Source organism: Platichthys flesus, chromosome 16 (genome assembly GCF_949316205.1).
Source record: "Platichthys flesus chromosome 16, fPlaFle2.1, whole genome shotgun sequence".
NCBI lineage: Eukaryota > Metazoa > Chordata > Actinopteri > Pleuronectiformes > Pleuronectidae > Platichthys > Platichthys flesus.
Window position 1 is genome coordinate 1467852 of NC_084960.1, and position 13876 is coordinate 1481727.

The 13876-nt window shown below is 44.1% G+C and overlaps 1 protein-coding gene across 1 annotated transcript; it reads left to right on the forward strand.

Annotated features, from left to right (window-relative positions):
* Window positions 1-1714: 1714 nt before the first annotated feature.
* gng13b (guanine nucleotide binding protein (G protein), gamma 13b) lies at window positions 1715-12680 on the forward strand. Its single transcript, XM_062408060.1, has 3 exons — window positions 1715-2059; window positions 9321-9447; window positions 9559-12680. The coding sequence occupies exons 2-3, from the start codon at window positions 9350-9352 to the stop codon at window positions 9662-9664; spliced, it is 204 nt and encodes a 67-aa protein (XP_062264044.1). The 5' UTR covers window positions 1715-2059; window positions 9321-9349; the 3' UTR covers window positions 9665-12680.
* The last annotated feature ends 1196 nt before the right edge of the window (window positions 12681-13876 follow it).

Here is a 13876-nt window from a genome sequence, read left to right on the forward strand (position 1 = left end):
CCCGAGCACTGTAGATCAAGCGCAACAGGAAGAGGAAGTGCAAACCTGCTCAAACTGAGCAGCCAATCAGCAGCCAGACTGACCCCACTCCTCATGTGAAGACCTCAGTCACAGAGGAGGAAGAGGAGAAGCTACCTGAGGAGACTGATGAAGCTGTGTCCACCCAGAATACTAACAAGGAGACGCAGCCAATCAGCAGCCAGACTGACCCAACTACCGATGTCCTGCAGGGGGGGAATAATAGAGATATCTTCCAGGGTGATGGAGGACAGGAGCCAATCGTTTGCAAGATCAAGTGCAAAAGAAATCCCTTCTCTGCTTGGTCACATCATTAATCCAGCTATGAGGATAATAGAAGGAAACCTATGAAGGGTATATAGGATCTAGAATTTTACATCACAACAGTATCTTCGGTACCAATATTTCCATAGACATGAAAAAACCTCAATTATTGCCTCGACTCTGGTTCTCCTTGAATCTGTTTCTATTCATATTTATATTTTTTACTACATTTCCCCTTCTAAGTGATTTAGAATTCCCTCAACGGGTCAATGAAGCTAAATCTTATCTTATCTTATCTTAACTCAAAACACATTGTATACAATCCCTCAGATCCTTAAACACAGAGGTTGCACAAGCTGGTTATTAGCAATCAAAAATCCAACCATCTAAACAAACTGTGTTCACATCATGTATGATCGAACCAGGCCTCGCTCGCCCTTTGTGCTCTCTCTCTCTCTCTCTCTCGCTCTCTCTCTCGCTCTGATGCAGAATCTCTCATATGTGGAATCAAAACAACACAAATATGTTTCTTTTCCTCTCAGTGGAACCAGATGGAGCTTTAAGTGGCCATATTAGGGCAGAAATCCAGAGTCTGGCAATCGGGGCAGGAAAGGGTCAAACACACAGACACACACACACACACACACACACACACACACGGGGAACCGTAGATCTCAATCTGTCCTGACACATGCACACTCCAGGACTTCAGAGGACAATACATTGACTCACAATCATTTAAATTAAGATATTACTATTTCCTGGAGACTAACTCTAACTTGACTTGTCTTACCCTGTAACCTAAACCTTAAACACAACTCTAACACAACCCTAACACAACCCTAACACGTGTCTTCAGCTGAACATGCAGTGATTTGCGTAATCGACCCCCCCCCCCCCCCCCCCCCCCCCGATTTGTGGCTCAGTAGCAAGTTGTGGAATGTCCTATCTTTATCTTTAAGAAAATATAACTTAAAGACCCACATGTTCAAAAAGACGTGCCAGTGATTTGTGTGTCTGTTTATACACTTTACAATCTGTTGTTCATATAATCATCATTTTCACTGTGTGTGTTTGTTTTTTCTGTTTTCACATTTGTATGGTGTGACTCGGTTTTTAAATTATTCGGCCCTGAAAAGTACTTTGTGACTCTTGTAAATAAAACTTGTAAACATGTGCACATACTACATTTTGTATTATTATTTTATTATTTGTTTAACTCACTAAACATGTATAAGTATTGTGAGACTGCGATAAGAGGGAACACAAGCATATGTCAAACTGTGAGAACTCTGCCACTCCTACAATAAAGTCTCTCTCTCTCACACAGACACACACACGCGCACACACTCTCGCTCACACACACACACACACACACAAACACATATATAGGAGGATCCCAGCTGAGAGCACCGTCAGTGCACAGCGGAGCGCGCGCCGGAGCAGCTCGTTGACTTGTCCACTTCGCTGCTTTGCGCCACCTCATCCTCCTCCACATCTTCATCCTCCTCCACATCTTCACCCTCCTCTTCCTCCGCTGCATCGCCCCGGACCGCGGCTCCGCTCGCTGCTCGTCACCGGCTCCTTGACTCTGGAGACACTGCGGATTTTACCCCTCATCTCGTTTTCTTCCAGTGGACACAGGAGGTGCTCAGTGAGCCGGAGCCGCTGCTGGATCTCAGAGCCCGGGTTAATACAGAGCCTCTGTCCGTGCGTCGCTGCAGCTGCACCGGCCCGACTTGGGAAGAGCAACAGCCTCCACCGGAGCATCAGTGAGGTAAGAGCTGCAAACACTGCCAACACCCAGCTCCCAGCACCCAGCTCCCAGCACCCATCACCCAACACCAAACACCCATCACCCAACACCAAACACCCAGCACCCAGCACCCAGCACCCAACACCCAGCACCCAGCACCCAACACCCAGCACCCAGCACCCAACACCCAGCACCCAGCACCCAACACCCAGCTCCCAGCACCCAGCACCCAGCACCCAGCACCCAGCTCCCAGCACCCAGCTCCCAGCACCCAGCACCCAGCACCCAGCACCCAGCACCCAGCTCCCAGCACCCAGCACCCAGCACCCAGCACCCAGCACCCAGCTCCCAGCACCCAGCACCCAGCACCCAGCACCCAACACCCAGCTCCCAGCACCCAGCACCCAGCTCCCAGCACCCAGCACCCAGCTCCCAGCACCCAGTACCCAGTACCCAGTTAATATATGCAGAAATCATCAGTTTTAGATTGTACATACATGCAGGTGTGTAGTTTATTTTTAAGTCCATAAAGTATCCACCTCCAGCTCAACACTAGCCAATGGGAACCCAGGAATATTACATAAATCATACATTTCTCCTCTGCACCTTCTCTTCTCCTTCTCTCCTCCTTCTCTCCTCCTTCTCTCCTCCTTCTCTCCTCCTTCTCTCTCCCTTCTCTTGTGGCCTCACCTGACCCTGTGTTCAGGTGTTTCCACTGTTTGCCTGTTTTTAAGAAGGGCTGTAATAACCTTTATAGTCATAATGTTTATAGCTGATAAATTACACTGACAAATGAAAATAATCTAAATGTCCGACCACAAAGTGGTTGTGTGTCTCATTGTGGCTGTGTTGTCGCACTGTGGTTGTTCTGAACCCTTCCTGGTGGTTTGTGCTTATATTTGTATTTGTTAAACATCTATCTGTTGTTGTGTATGTCTGTTTGTTGTTGTTTTGTGTCTCTCTGGTTGTTTTCTGAATCTTTGCAGCTGTTTTGTGTCCGTTGCAGTTGTTTTCTCGATCTCAGTGATCACACACAACCACACAACCACACAATGAGCTCTTTACACTGAAGGGGAAAGTGGAGCTGTCTCCTGTGTGTCCTGACTGATGCAAACATTGATCCCACCCAATCCAGTTCAGGCCGATATTGATCCTATGTGATCGAGTGCAGCCAGGCAGGGTCGTGCTGGTGGTGTACTGGAGCTGAACTGGTCCCAGTGGCCTCAGAGCTGGTTGAAGTGGTGAAACACGTGGTCTGGTTGTTAAAGCTCAATCATCATCTGTCGGTTATTATCCTCACGTCTTCGTCCGTTTAGCTGCAGGTGCCTCGTCTTCCTCCTCGCCTCTCAGAGGAGCGCTGCCTGCTCCTTTCTATTTTTAGTCTCTATTTACAATGCAGCAGCTCCAGAGGCGAGAAGAGTCCCTCACTCTGTTTCCCCTCCTCTCTCTCTCCACCTCTTATTTATCCTTGTCTGTCGCATCGTCCTCGACTCATCACTTTCTCGGACTTTCACTCGTTCACGTTCCTCTCAGAGTTTGTTTTTTTTACCATTTTAACCTTCAGCGAGTCTCCCAGAATACAGAGGGAGCAATTCAACACATTTACCACTGGTAGCACACACACACACACACACACACACACACAGACACACACAGAGACGTGCACACATTGCTGTTAGAGGCTGGTAAAGACAGCAGAGGAGACAGGGGCTAGAGGTTAATCTCTGGATGCTTTTGACCCAAATCACAATGTGACCTACAAACCTTCCCTTAAACACACCCCCCCCACCCCCACCCCCAGCTGCACACACCCATTAAAACTGTATCTTAACAAAGGCAGCACACAAACACACAACAGCCTTTTAAGCTTCATAAATACAACTATGTTTGAATATTTCAAATTAAAACGATCTCTGTCCATGCAAGCCTTTTGGTTCCATATCAGTTTTAATCCTCGTCCATATTAACACGCCTGGAAACACAGATCACGTGACCACTCACATACACCTGCCGTGTGCATGTGCATTTGGTTAAGCTGCAGAATTTTGCTTCAATAACTTCTCGTCTCCTCTACATCGTACTAGTCGTATCATTATAAAAGGCAGAAGACAACAGGGCCTGCATCACTTGTAGTCGATTCTCCATGTTGTGTTCTCCTCTGGTGGCCGAGGCTGATGCTGGATGTTGTCCTCAAGAAGGGGGTCATGTGATAAGAGCCTGACGAATCAGAGAAGGCTACGTTGTGACTGAATAGGCCCGACCAGCAAGAGGTTGTGAGCATCTACGTCATGGACCAGTAACGTTTCCAAACTTCCCAGTCTCTAAAACTCTGGAGTTGTGTGCACGTCAGACGTGAAGTGTCGTCTGTTCTCAGACTTGATTGAATTAAATTAAAATGTAAATGTTTGATTAGAAGTTGTCAAAAAAATACAGTTAAAAAAGAGAAGGTAATTAACTTCGACATCTTTTATGACACTTGAGTTTAATCCTGAGGCAAACAGCTTCATGGAAAGTGTCCCAGTTTAAACTCCCAGCTCCTCATCCACCGCAGTATCCACTGCAGGCACACCCAGACCAGCCAGCACCACCCACTGCTGTCCTGAATCTTCATTACAGACACTGACGCTGACGCTGGGCCTGAATTAGATTCTGTTTTGATCACATTTATCTCACATTTCATTACCTTTCATTGCTCTGGTTTGAGGGGAAAACAGTTTACATCTGTTAAATATTAATATGAAGTATGAATTCTGCTAAAACTGAGACCGCTGAAGACTTCAGCCTTCAACTGCCTCTGCAGGGTTTAATAAATAGCTGGGTCCTGAACAGATTTGATGATGACTCAGGTGGAAAAGCACAGATGTCTGTTTCTGTAAATGAAGACACATTATGGACAGAACTGTCCGTCTCAAGCTGTTGTGGAGTTCATCAGGGACTTAAACATCCAGGCATGAATCAACAAGAACGTCTTAATGTCCCGTTTGTTATCGAAGTGCATTGAATCCTGGGACATGTTGAGAAGGATCCACCCCCTGGTGCCTTTGTTTCACGTGGACGCATTTGAAGGAGCTTTCTAAACGCCATCTTGTAATTGAAAGCAGTACGACATCATAAAACCATTACAGCGTATTACTACATATATCTTTCTAAATCTTCATGTACAGAAAATGCATTGTGAGGAGGTCAAAGGTCGACAGACTCCAGCTGATACACATCCTCGACCACATCCTGTGGGAGCAAGAGGAAGAGATTCTCATGTCTTTCAATGGCCGATGCTTGTGAGAGAAACTTTGAGGAAGCCGAGGTCGACCCAGTGACAGCGAGCAGACTGGGCTTTATGAGACTGGTTTATGGTGGTTTCAGCCACTGGTTACAGTCCATTTGTCAGGGATATATTTGTGTTTGAATATACTTCACTGCCACCTGTGAACCTGATGGCTGGTTTAAGTATAATATGTCATTTAGGACGGTTTTATCAGCAGTGACCTCCACCGGCAACAGAGAGAGAGAGAAGAGACGATTGCTCACAAATGGACGCGGAGCACTTAGCGAGGAGACATCTGTGTGAGACAGCGGGAGACGGACAGGAAGCAGATATCAGCGCAGTGAGAGGAAGAGACAAGAGGGGAAACACATCTCTGTGATTCAAGTCTTTCCATGAGTCCATTTAAAGAAAGTAGAAGTGTTTATTCTCTGTTTTGAATCAGCTGCTGGCAGAGACGCAGAAGACAAACAGAGGAGTGATACGTGTGCACGTGTTGAGCAAATAACAGGACGTGTAACATGAGAGGAGGAGGGAGCCATTAAAATGAAAAAGGTGAATGATGAATGGGGAGGACAGAATGGAGAGTGGCAGGTGCAGTCAATAGAGCCGAGATGGAGGAGGGACAGCTTCACTTCAAACAGGATTCTAATAAATGGTTTGCACATTAATCACATACGCCCACTTTCCAGAGTCAATGTTCTAAAAGCAGACGAATAATTACATGAATAGAACCTGTCAGTTAATAACGGAGGCTTCCACTCCTACTCTTTGGAGTATTGTAGTACTGTAGGGTACTGTGGAGTGCTGTGGACTACTGTAGTACTGTAGTACTGTGGAGTACTGAGCCTGAAGGTGTTGCTAGTGACAAGTTGCTTTTACATGAAATTAATCTGAAGTGTTTATCCACTTGGTTTTAAGAGCTCTGACATGTGGACAGTGGTTTATGAAGACATCAGGTCTCGTTGTCTCGCACCTAAAGACAGCCAGCCCCCCCACCCCCCCCCGAAATATGATGCAGCGCTCATTGGAAAAGAATGAGAGAGAGAGAAAGTTGAGAAAATGAATTGATAGGCAAACAGACACTGGCAGAGCAGAAGGAGACGCAGAGAGGAAGGAGACAAGGACACAGAGAGGAAGGAGACAAGGACGCAGAGAGGAAGGAGACAAGGACGCAGAGAGGAAGGAGACAAATAGACGAGAACCTGGAAAAAGAGGCTGGAGGTGAAAACAGGGATGAGCGATGGAGAAAGAAAGAGGAGAAACATCCAATCCTCCCGTCGTCTCTGGAGAACGCTGCTGAAACCTGATCTCAATCTGTCGCCCTGCCTCTTCCAATACTGGACACACACACACACACACACACGCACACACACACACACACACACACAGACACACAAACACAGACGTACTCAAGGACACACGTATGAACCCCCACTCGTAAAAATGATATATTTTCATCTCTCAGTCTTTTTTATTGCCGTCTCAGTTTTGCGTTTTCTTGTCTCTCTTCCTGAATCAGAGTTTTTTAATAGAAACCAGTTATGCAGCTTCGCCTCCTCCACAGACTCCTCCCCGTTTTGCACCTCCATGTTTCTTCAGCGGCCCAGGACGGACACACACCGGCTCCAGAACCGCTCACTGTGGAACCCAAAATATATATAAAGAATGTTGGAGAAATGAAATGGCGAGCTGCGTTTCAACCTCCCACAGCCCACAGTGCGTTCAGTTAAAAATAGCAGGAGAGAGCTTGAGAGACATTCAAACATAAAAACACAGCTCACAGTCTTTGTAGTGCACCACACAGTCGAGTGGTTTTCAAATTCAGAGCTGCTTTCTCCTGCCTCAACCCCCCCCCCCCTCACACAAACACACACACACTCACTAAACTGTCATAAAGGAAAAACTGCAGAACATCAAGTGCTATTGAATGTCCCTTAAAACACCAGTGTTGTCTCTGTGCTGAAGCACCTCGATGAGATCAATCCTGAGTGCAGGCTAGACAAGCACTCAGCTCGCCTGCATCCTCAGGTGACACACACAGACTCACACACACAACCACACAACCACACACACAGGGGTACACAAACACACGTATCCGCACCAGCGAGGACGAGTGTCACTGACAGTGAATGAGAGCGTGGGTGTGGAGTGTGAGAGAGAGAGAGAGAGAGAGAGAGAGAGAGAGAGAGAGGAGGAAGCAACAGAAAAAGAACCAAGAGAACGTTGCTGCAGGGAGTCGACCTCACGCTTGTTGGGCCTCAAATCCCACGATCAATTATTCACATGTTTTCTGAACATATGTTTTAAACACATTTCATTTTCCTGTTATCCTGCCGTTCTAAAACTGGGCGCTTGCTTTTATGTGTTATACGGACCTTCTCCAGAAAGAAACGTTATTATCATGACCACATATTCTTACATCCACTACATATTCTTATATATTTAGATATATATATTTTCCTGCTGTTTTTATATCCATACATTTTATATTTTATTGTACTATCCAATCCCTTTACTGGCTATACTAGCCCCATGCAAAGACTTTACCACTACATATTGTTATATATTTAGATATAATTTTTTTTGTTGCTGTTTTTATATATATATACATTTTATATTTTATTGTACTATCCACTCCAGCAGCACAAGAACACTTTCCTACTGGACACTGACACAATCACATCATCGCATTCCTGTATCCGTAAATATGTTCTCTGTATGTGATTTATGTATTTATGTATGTATGTCAGTGATGTGTGTTACGTGTACAAGCTACTGGATGATCTGAATTCCCACGGGATTATAAAGTGTCCATCCCTCCATCCATCCATCCATCTATCTATCTATCTATCTATCTATCTATCTATCTATCTATCTATCTATCTATCTATCTATCTATCTATCTATCTATCTATCTATCTATCTATCTATCTATCTATCTATCTATCTATCTATCTATCTATCTATCTATCTATCTATCTATCTATCTATCTATCAATCTATCTACCTATCTATCTATCTATCTATCTATCTATCAATCTATCAATCTATCTATCTATCTATCTATCTATCTATCTATCTATCTACCTATCTATCAATCTATCAATCTATCAATCTATCTATCTATCTATCTATCTATCTATCTATCTATCTATCTATCTATCTATCTATCTATCTACCTACCTACCTATCTATCTATCTATCTATCTATCTATCTATCTATCTATCTATCTATCTATCTATCTATCAATCTATCTACCTATCTATCTATCTATCTATCTATCTATCTATCTATCTATCAATCTATCTATCTATCTATCTATCTATCTATCTATCTATCTATCTATCTATCTATCTATCTATCTATCTATCTATCTATCTATCAATCTATCAATCTATCTATCTATCTATCTATCTATCTATCTATCTATCTATCTATCAATCTATCTATCTATCTATCTATCTATCTATCTATTTATCTATCTATCTATCTATCTATCTATCTATCTATCTATCTATCTATCTATCTATCTATCTATCTATCTATCTATCTATCTATCTATCTATCTATCTATCAATCTATCTACCTATCTATCTATCTATCTATCTATCTATCTATCTATCAATCTATCTATCTATCTATCTATCTATCTATCTATCTATCTATCTATCTATCTATCTATCTATCTATCTATCTATCTATCTATCTATCTATCAATCTATCAATCTATCTATCTATCTATCTATCTATCTATCTATCTATCTATCTATCTATCAATCTATCTATCTATCTATCTATCTATCTATCTATTTATCTATCTATCTATCTATCTATCTATCTATCTATCTATCTATCTATCTATCTATCTATCAATCTATCTATCTATCTATCTATCTATCTATCTATTTATCTATCTATCTATCTATCTATCTATCTATCTATCTATTTATCTATCTATCTATCTATCTATCTATCTATCTATCAATCTAACTCTGTCCTCCTCTTGCTGTGCACAGGTAGAGAAGCCCGACAACAAAGTGCAGCCATGGATGAGATGGACCTGCCCCAGATGAAGAAGGAGGTGGAGAGCCTGAAGTACCAGCTGGCCTTCAAGAGAGAGAAGTCGTCCAAAACAGTGACCGAGTGCGTAACGTTCACCATGCATCTGCAAACATCTGCACATCTGTTCATAGCTCAGGGTAAAGCAAACGAGTAAAGATCATAAGATCCTTTCTGTCTCTGTGTGTCCCTCAGTCTGGTGAAGTGGATAGAGGACGGCGTCCCGGAGGATCCCTTCCTGAACCCCGAGCTGATGAAGAGCAACCCGTGGGTGGAGAAAGGAAAATGCATCCTCCTCTAGAAGAGGCCACGCCCCCCCCCCCCCCCCCTGCCATGACCTCACATCTTCAACCACGCTGACCAACACACACCCGCAGATGACCCCTGACCCCGACCCCCTCCGGCCTGCGGAGGCCATGGCAGGACAGCGCCCCCTAACCTCTCACCGCGAATGTACAACAGCTGACCCCCCCCCCTCTCTCGAACACGCACTGACAGACACACACATAGGATTTCCCCCTGACTGCCACACAGGCCACGGCCACGCATCACTCTTATGATATGATGATGATCAATACTCTCACTACTCGTCTCTCTGTGGACACGTGAAGGTTTCTTTATGCAGCTGCCAGTCACAAGCTTCCTCTTCTCTTTCATTCTTTATTCAGAGCAGTTTTTATTCCATTTGTTTTGTAATAAACTGTAGAGACAGATTCCCACCCACCGACTGACTGGAGGTCATCTAGGGGCGATTCTGTTCTCCAGTTTGAAAACTTCATAAAACAAGTTTTTGGTATTTTTTTACATTGCCAATCAACCGATTTTAATCTGTTACATGAAGGTTATTAACACTTCATAAGATCTAATCTGAAATCTCCATCATTTCTAGTCTGTTACCCATCAAGGATTTGCTTATGTTGGTTTTACAGGCTCTGACATGTGAGACCTGCATATATGACTTTATCACATATTGATTAAAGGTCTTCATATGTCTCAACCCTTTAAGACCGGGTGAGACGTTTGAGTGCTTCTCCCTTTAGAGATGTCATCGTTTTCTAGACATGTGACGAATGGAAAACATCGTGATTCGCTGAGATACTCTGAAAGAACCTGTCATCAGAGAAATGCAAGAAAACCAACGTCTGAAAATATCATGAGACTAAATTTACTAAAGTTAATCTCGCTAAACAAAAATGGAGCTTTTACATGGATGAACAACACGAGAAGAGTTTTCAGTTTTCAAATCGGTCCTCCCAGTGTGAGTCACTGGGTTCTCATAGGTCTTGGTTTGCACACATCTTTGAAAGTCTGGATATCAAGTGTATGATCTGCAGCGGGACTCGATCCTCCTCGGTGTCGGGGGGGTCAGACTCGCTCTGTTTGTGTTGCTGGAGCAGAATGAAGGTGTGGGTCTCTGGAGGAGGTGTGAGTTTTCTGTTCCCTCTCCTCCTTAGCTACAGGCCCCAAGGCAACACACAAACACACAAACACACACACGCAAGACATGCACGCAAACCACACACACATACACACGCACAGAATCCATCTGCACACATGTACAGACAGACCCCTTTAACTTATTAACTTATTTATCAAGACTTGGTTTATTTATTTATTTATTGATGAGAACTTTCTCTCACGTTTAGATTTTGTTGGTTTTCCGTACGTCTGCACTCGCTCCTTCCTCAACTTGAAACAAAACGACAAAACACCGTCTACTGTACGCCTGCCTTGTACACAGTTTCCTTAATATAAGAATGTAAATATGTGGCATGAGGTTTGGACACTGACCCCCGCACCGCTCTGTGTGTGTCTGTGTGTGTGTGTGTATTTTCAAGAAAAGAGAAACTAAATTCGGACACCAGGCTCCCATGTGGCTTCTGATGCTTGTGCATGCAGCTGCATCGCACAAACACACAACTTATACTTCTATCTTAGTGAGGACACTCGTTGGTGTAATGCTTTCCTTTGTCCTGAGCAGCCGGGCGACACAGGATGTGTGAGTCTTCAGAGTCAAGGTCTCAACTTTTCACAGTTCACAGAAATATGAACAGATTCGATGTCTAGATCCGTCAAATACGTCTCAAAACACAAGTATTGGCAACACTTCCTGTACTTGTTTCAAAGTAAAAGCACTATAATTGTTATCGTGACATATTTGCAGGACCAGCAGATGCATGGCTTCCTACCAGAGAGTCCTGGCATTGAGTTGAGAACATAGACCTTCTTTTATTAGAGGAAATACAGAAGTCATAACCTCAAATAGCAGACGTCACCTTAACCATCACGACTCAAAGCCCGATCCGGACCTGGACCTAATTCTTAACCCTCAAACAGCCGTTTAAAAGTGGGTAAGAAAGTGCAGACCAGCCAATATCACTCTGTAAGATCCTCACAAAGATCTCTGTAGAACACACACGCATGCAGGTCGCTCAGTGGGAATGTGCACGAGGAGTGAGGAGGCTTCTCTGAAGGACCTGGGGTCAGTGGAGCCTCCCATCGTCTCAGTACTGTAACGAGTCTGGAACCTTTTCTTCTACACGACCCCGGTTCCCTGACGGCGACTCAGCGCTCCGAGGACTTCGGGTCCTTTGTAAATGCAAATATTACATTTTCCTCTTAAAAAACCTTGCAACCGACTTTGCACTCTCATGGTGCTCTGATAACTGTCGGCCATTATTCTCGTTGCTTGCTCGTACCTTGTGAAGCTTGACACACCGACATGTTTCACGACTTCTAATGTAAAAACCCCTCTGCCTGTAGTGAGGCCGGTGAATGTAAGACGTCCAGAGCGACCCTCAGCGTAGAAGCGTCCAACGAGAGGCTTTAGGGTTCATCAGCTTTTTTTAATTATTCTTTTTATTCTGATAGTTTAGGTGTATGTTAGCTTATAGATAGGCGAGTGAAGGAAGATTCCATCCACATATAATCTGTTTGTTGATTTATTCCCTGAAAATGTTCCGATCTGATTCTCACGTCACCGTCATCATCACCACCGGAGAACGAGGAACACAAACTGAGACCCATGTTTTTCTGTTTTTCTTTCGGTCTGGCTGCTGTAACTTGTTTGGTTTGTTTTTATATAATCAGAACATGCGTGTATGTGTGTATGTTACTACTATAATAACGACAGCATAAAAACGTGTCTAAATATCTAGCGACATATTCCTCGTGAGAGTGCTTTGGAAAAACTTATTATGCATCAGATCAAGTCCTAGTGTAAAGATGACAATGAGCAATAAATTAAAGATCATTTTTTATTGAATGTTTTACAGAAACATTTATGTTCTTGAATAAAGTAGAAGATTTTTAGACAGCTTGGTTGTCGTATTCCTTTTTGTTCATATTCACATTCACTCTATTCAAAACCTGCTTATTGATGTAATCATCCAATCAGGATCAATCTGGTGCAGCAAAGTGTGAAAACCCTGCACGAGCAGATCTGGAGCCAGAGAACGAGGGAATAAAGAAGAAGAGGTTCAGGAGAAAAGACAGGAAGCTGCTGCTCCTCCTTCCTCTTCACTGCGTCTCCTCACTCATGAATAATAGAAAGCAGGAGCTGCAGGAGGGATCTCTCTCTCTCTCTCTCCTCCGTGTCAGAGCCTCTCGCTCGCTCACTTTCTGTCTCTGTCTCTTGATGCGACTCGCTGCAGAAGCTGATCTCTAGAAACAGATACTGTCTGAGAAGGAAGTTCTAGATCATGTTCACCAGATCGATCTCAGCTTCGATTTGTTCAAGTCTTGGCTTTAATCTCGTGGTTGAAAATGAAGCTTTGACCCAAACGCATCTGGAATCATCTCCAGCTTGTGGTGCATTGAATAGACGTGATGGTGGAGCACTTGCTCCCTGACGGACTCCGATGGGAGAACTCGCCCCGGCAGCCGACAGACTAAAGCTGCTTTCAGACTGAACTCCTGCTAATCTCCTGAGAGTATCTCTGCAGGGGCCGGGTGTGAGAACGCAAACATCCAAATCAGCTGCTCGCTAACAAAAACTCTGGATAAAGTCCTGGTGAGCCGGAGAGAGAGCACAGCAGGAGACTCTCCAGAGGACTCAGAGGTTTGTTGACGACATGTGAGAGACGCACAAACAAAGACAATACAGATATTAATATGAACTGAGGAAACACAGATTAGAAACACTGTGAGATTCAAGAGCGTTTGATTTATCAACAGTGAAATGGATCTAGAGAATCACTCAGGACGAGGATGATGAAGTGTGTTGTGACTGGTGGGACGACGGGACACCGACTCCTGCTCAGTGTGTGTCTGTCTGCTGTTTGTGGGTCAGCTCCCCTCAATCCCTTCGACGCACACTGACACACATGGACTCACTAATGCACTCAATCCCCCTCGCTGGTAAATCCTCACCCCCATTGTCCATTTCCCCCTGAAATCCTCAAACCATCAGCTCTCCTCCGTGCACGCACACACACACACACTCACACACACACTCACACACACACACACACACACACACACACACTCCTCAGTCTGTCTGCAGTCGGGGCTA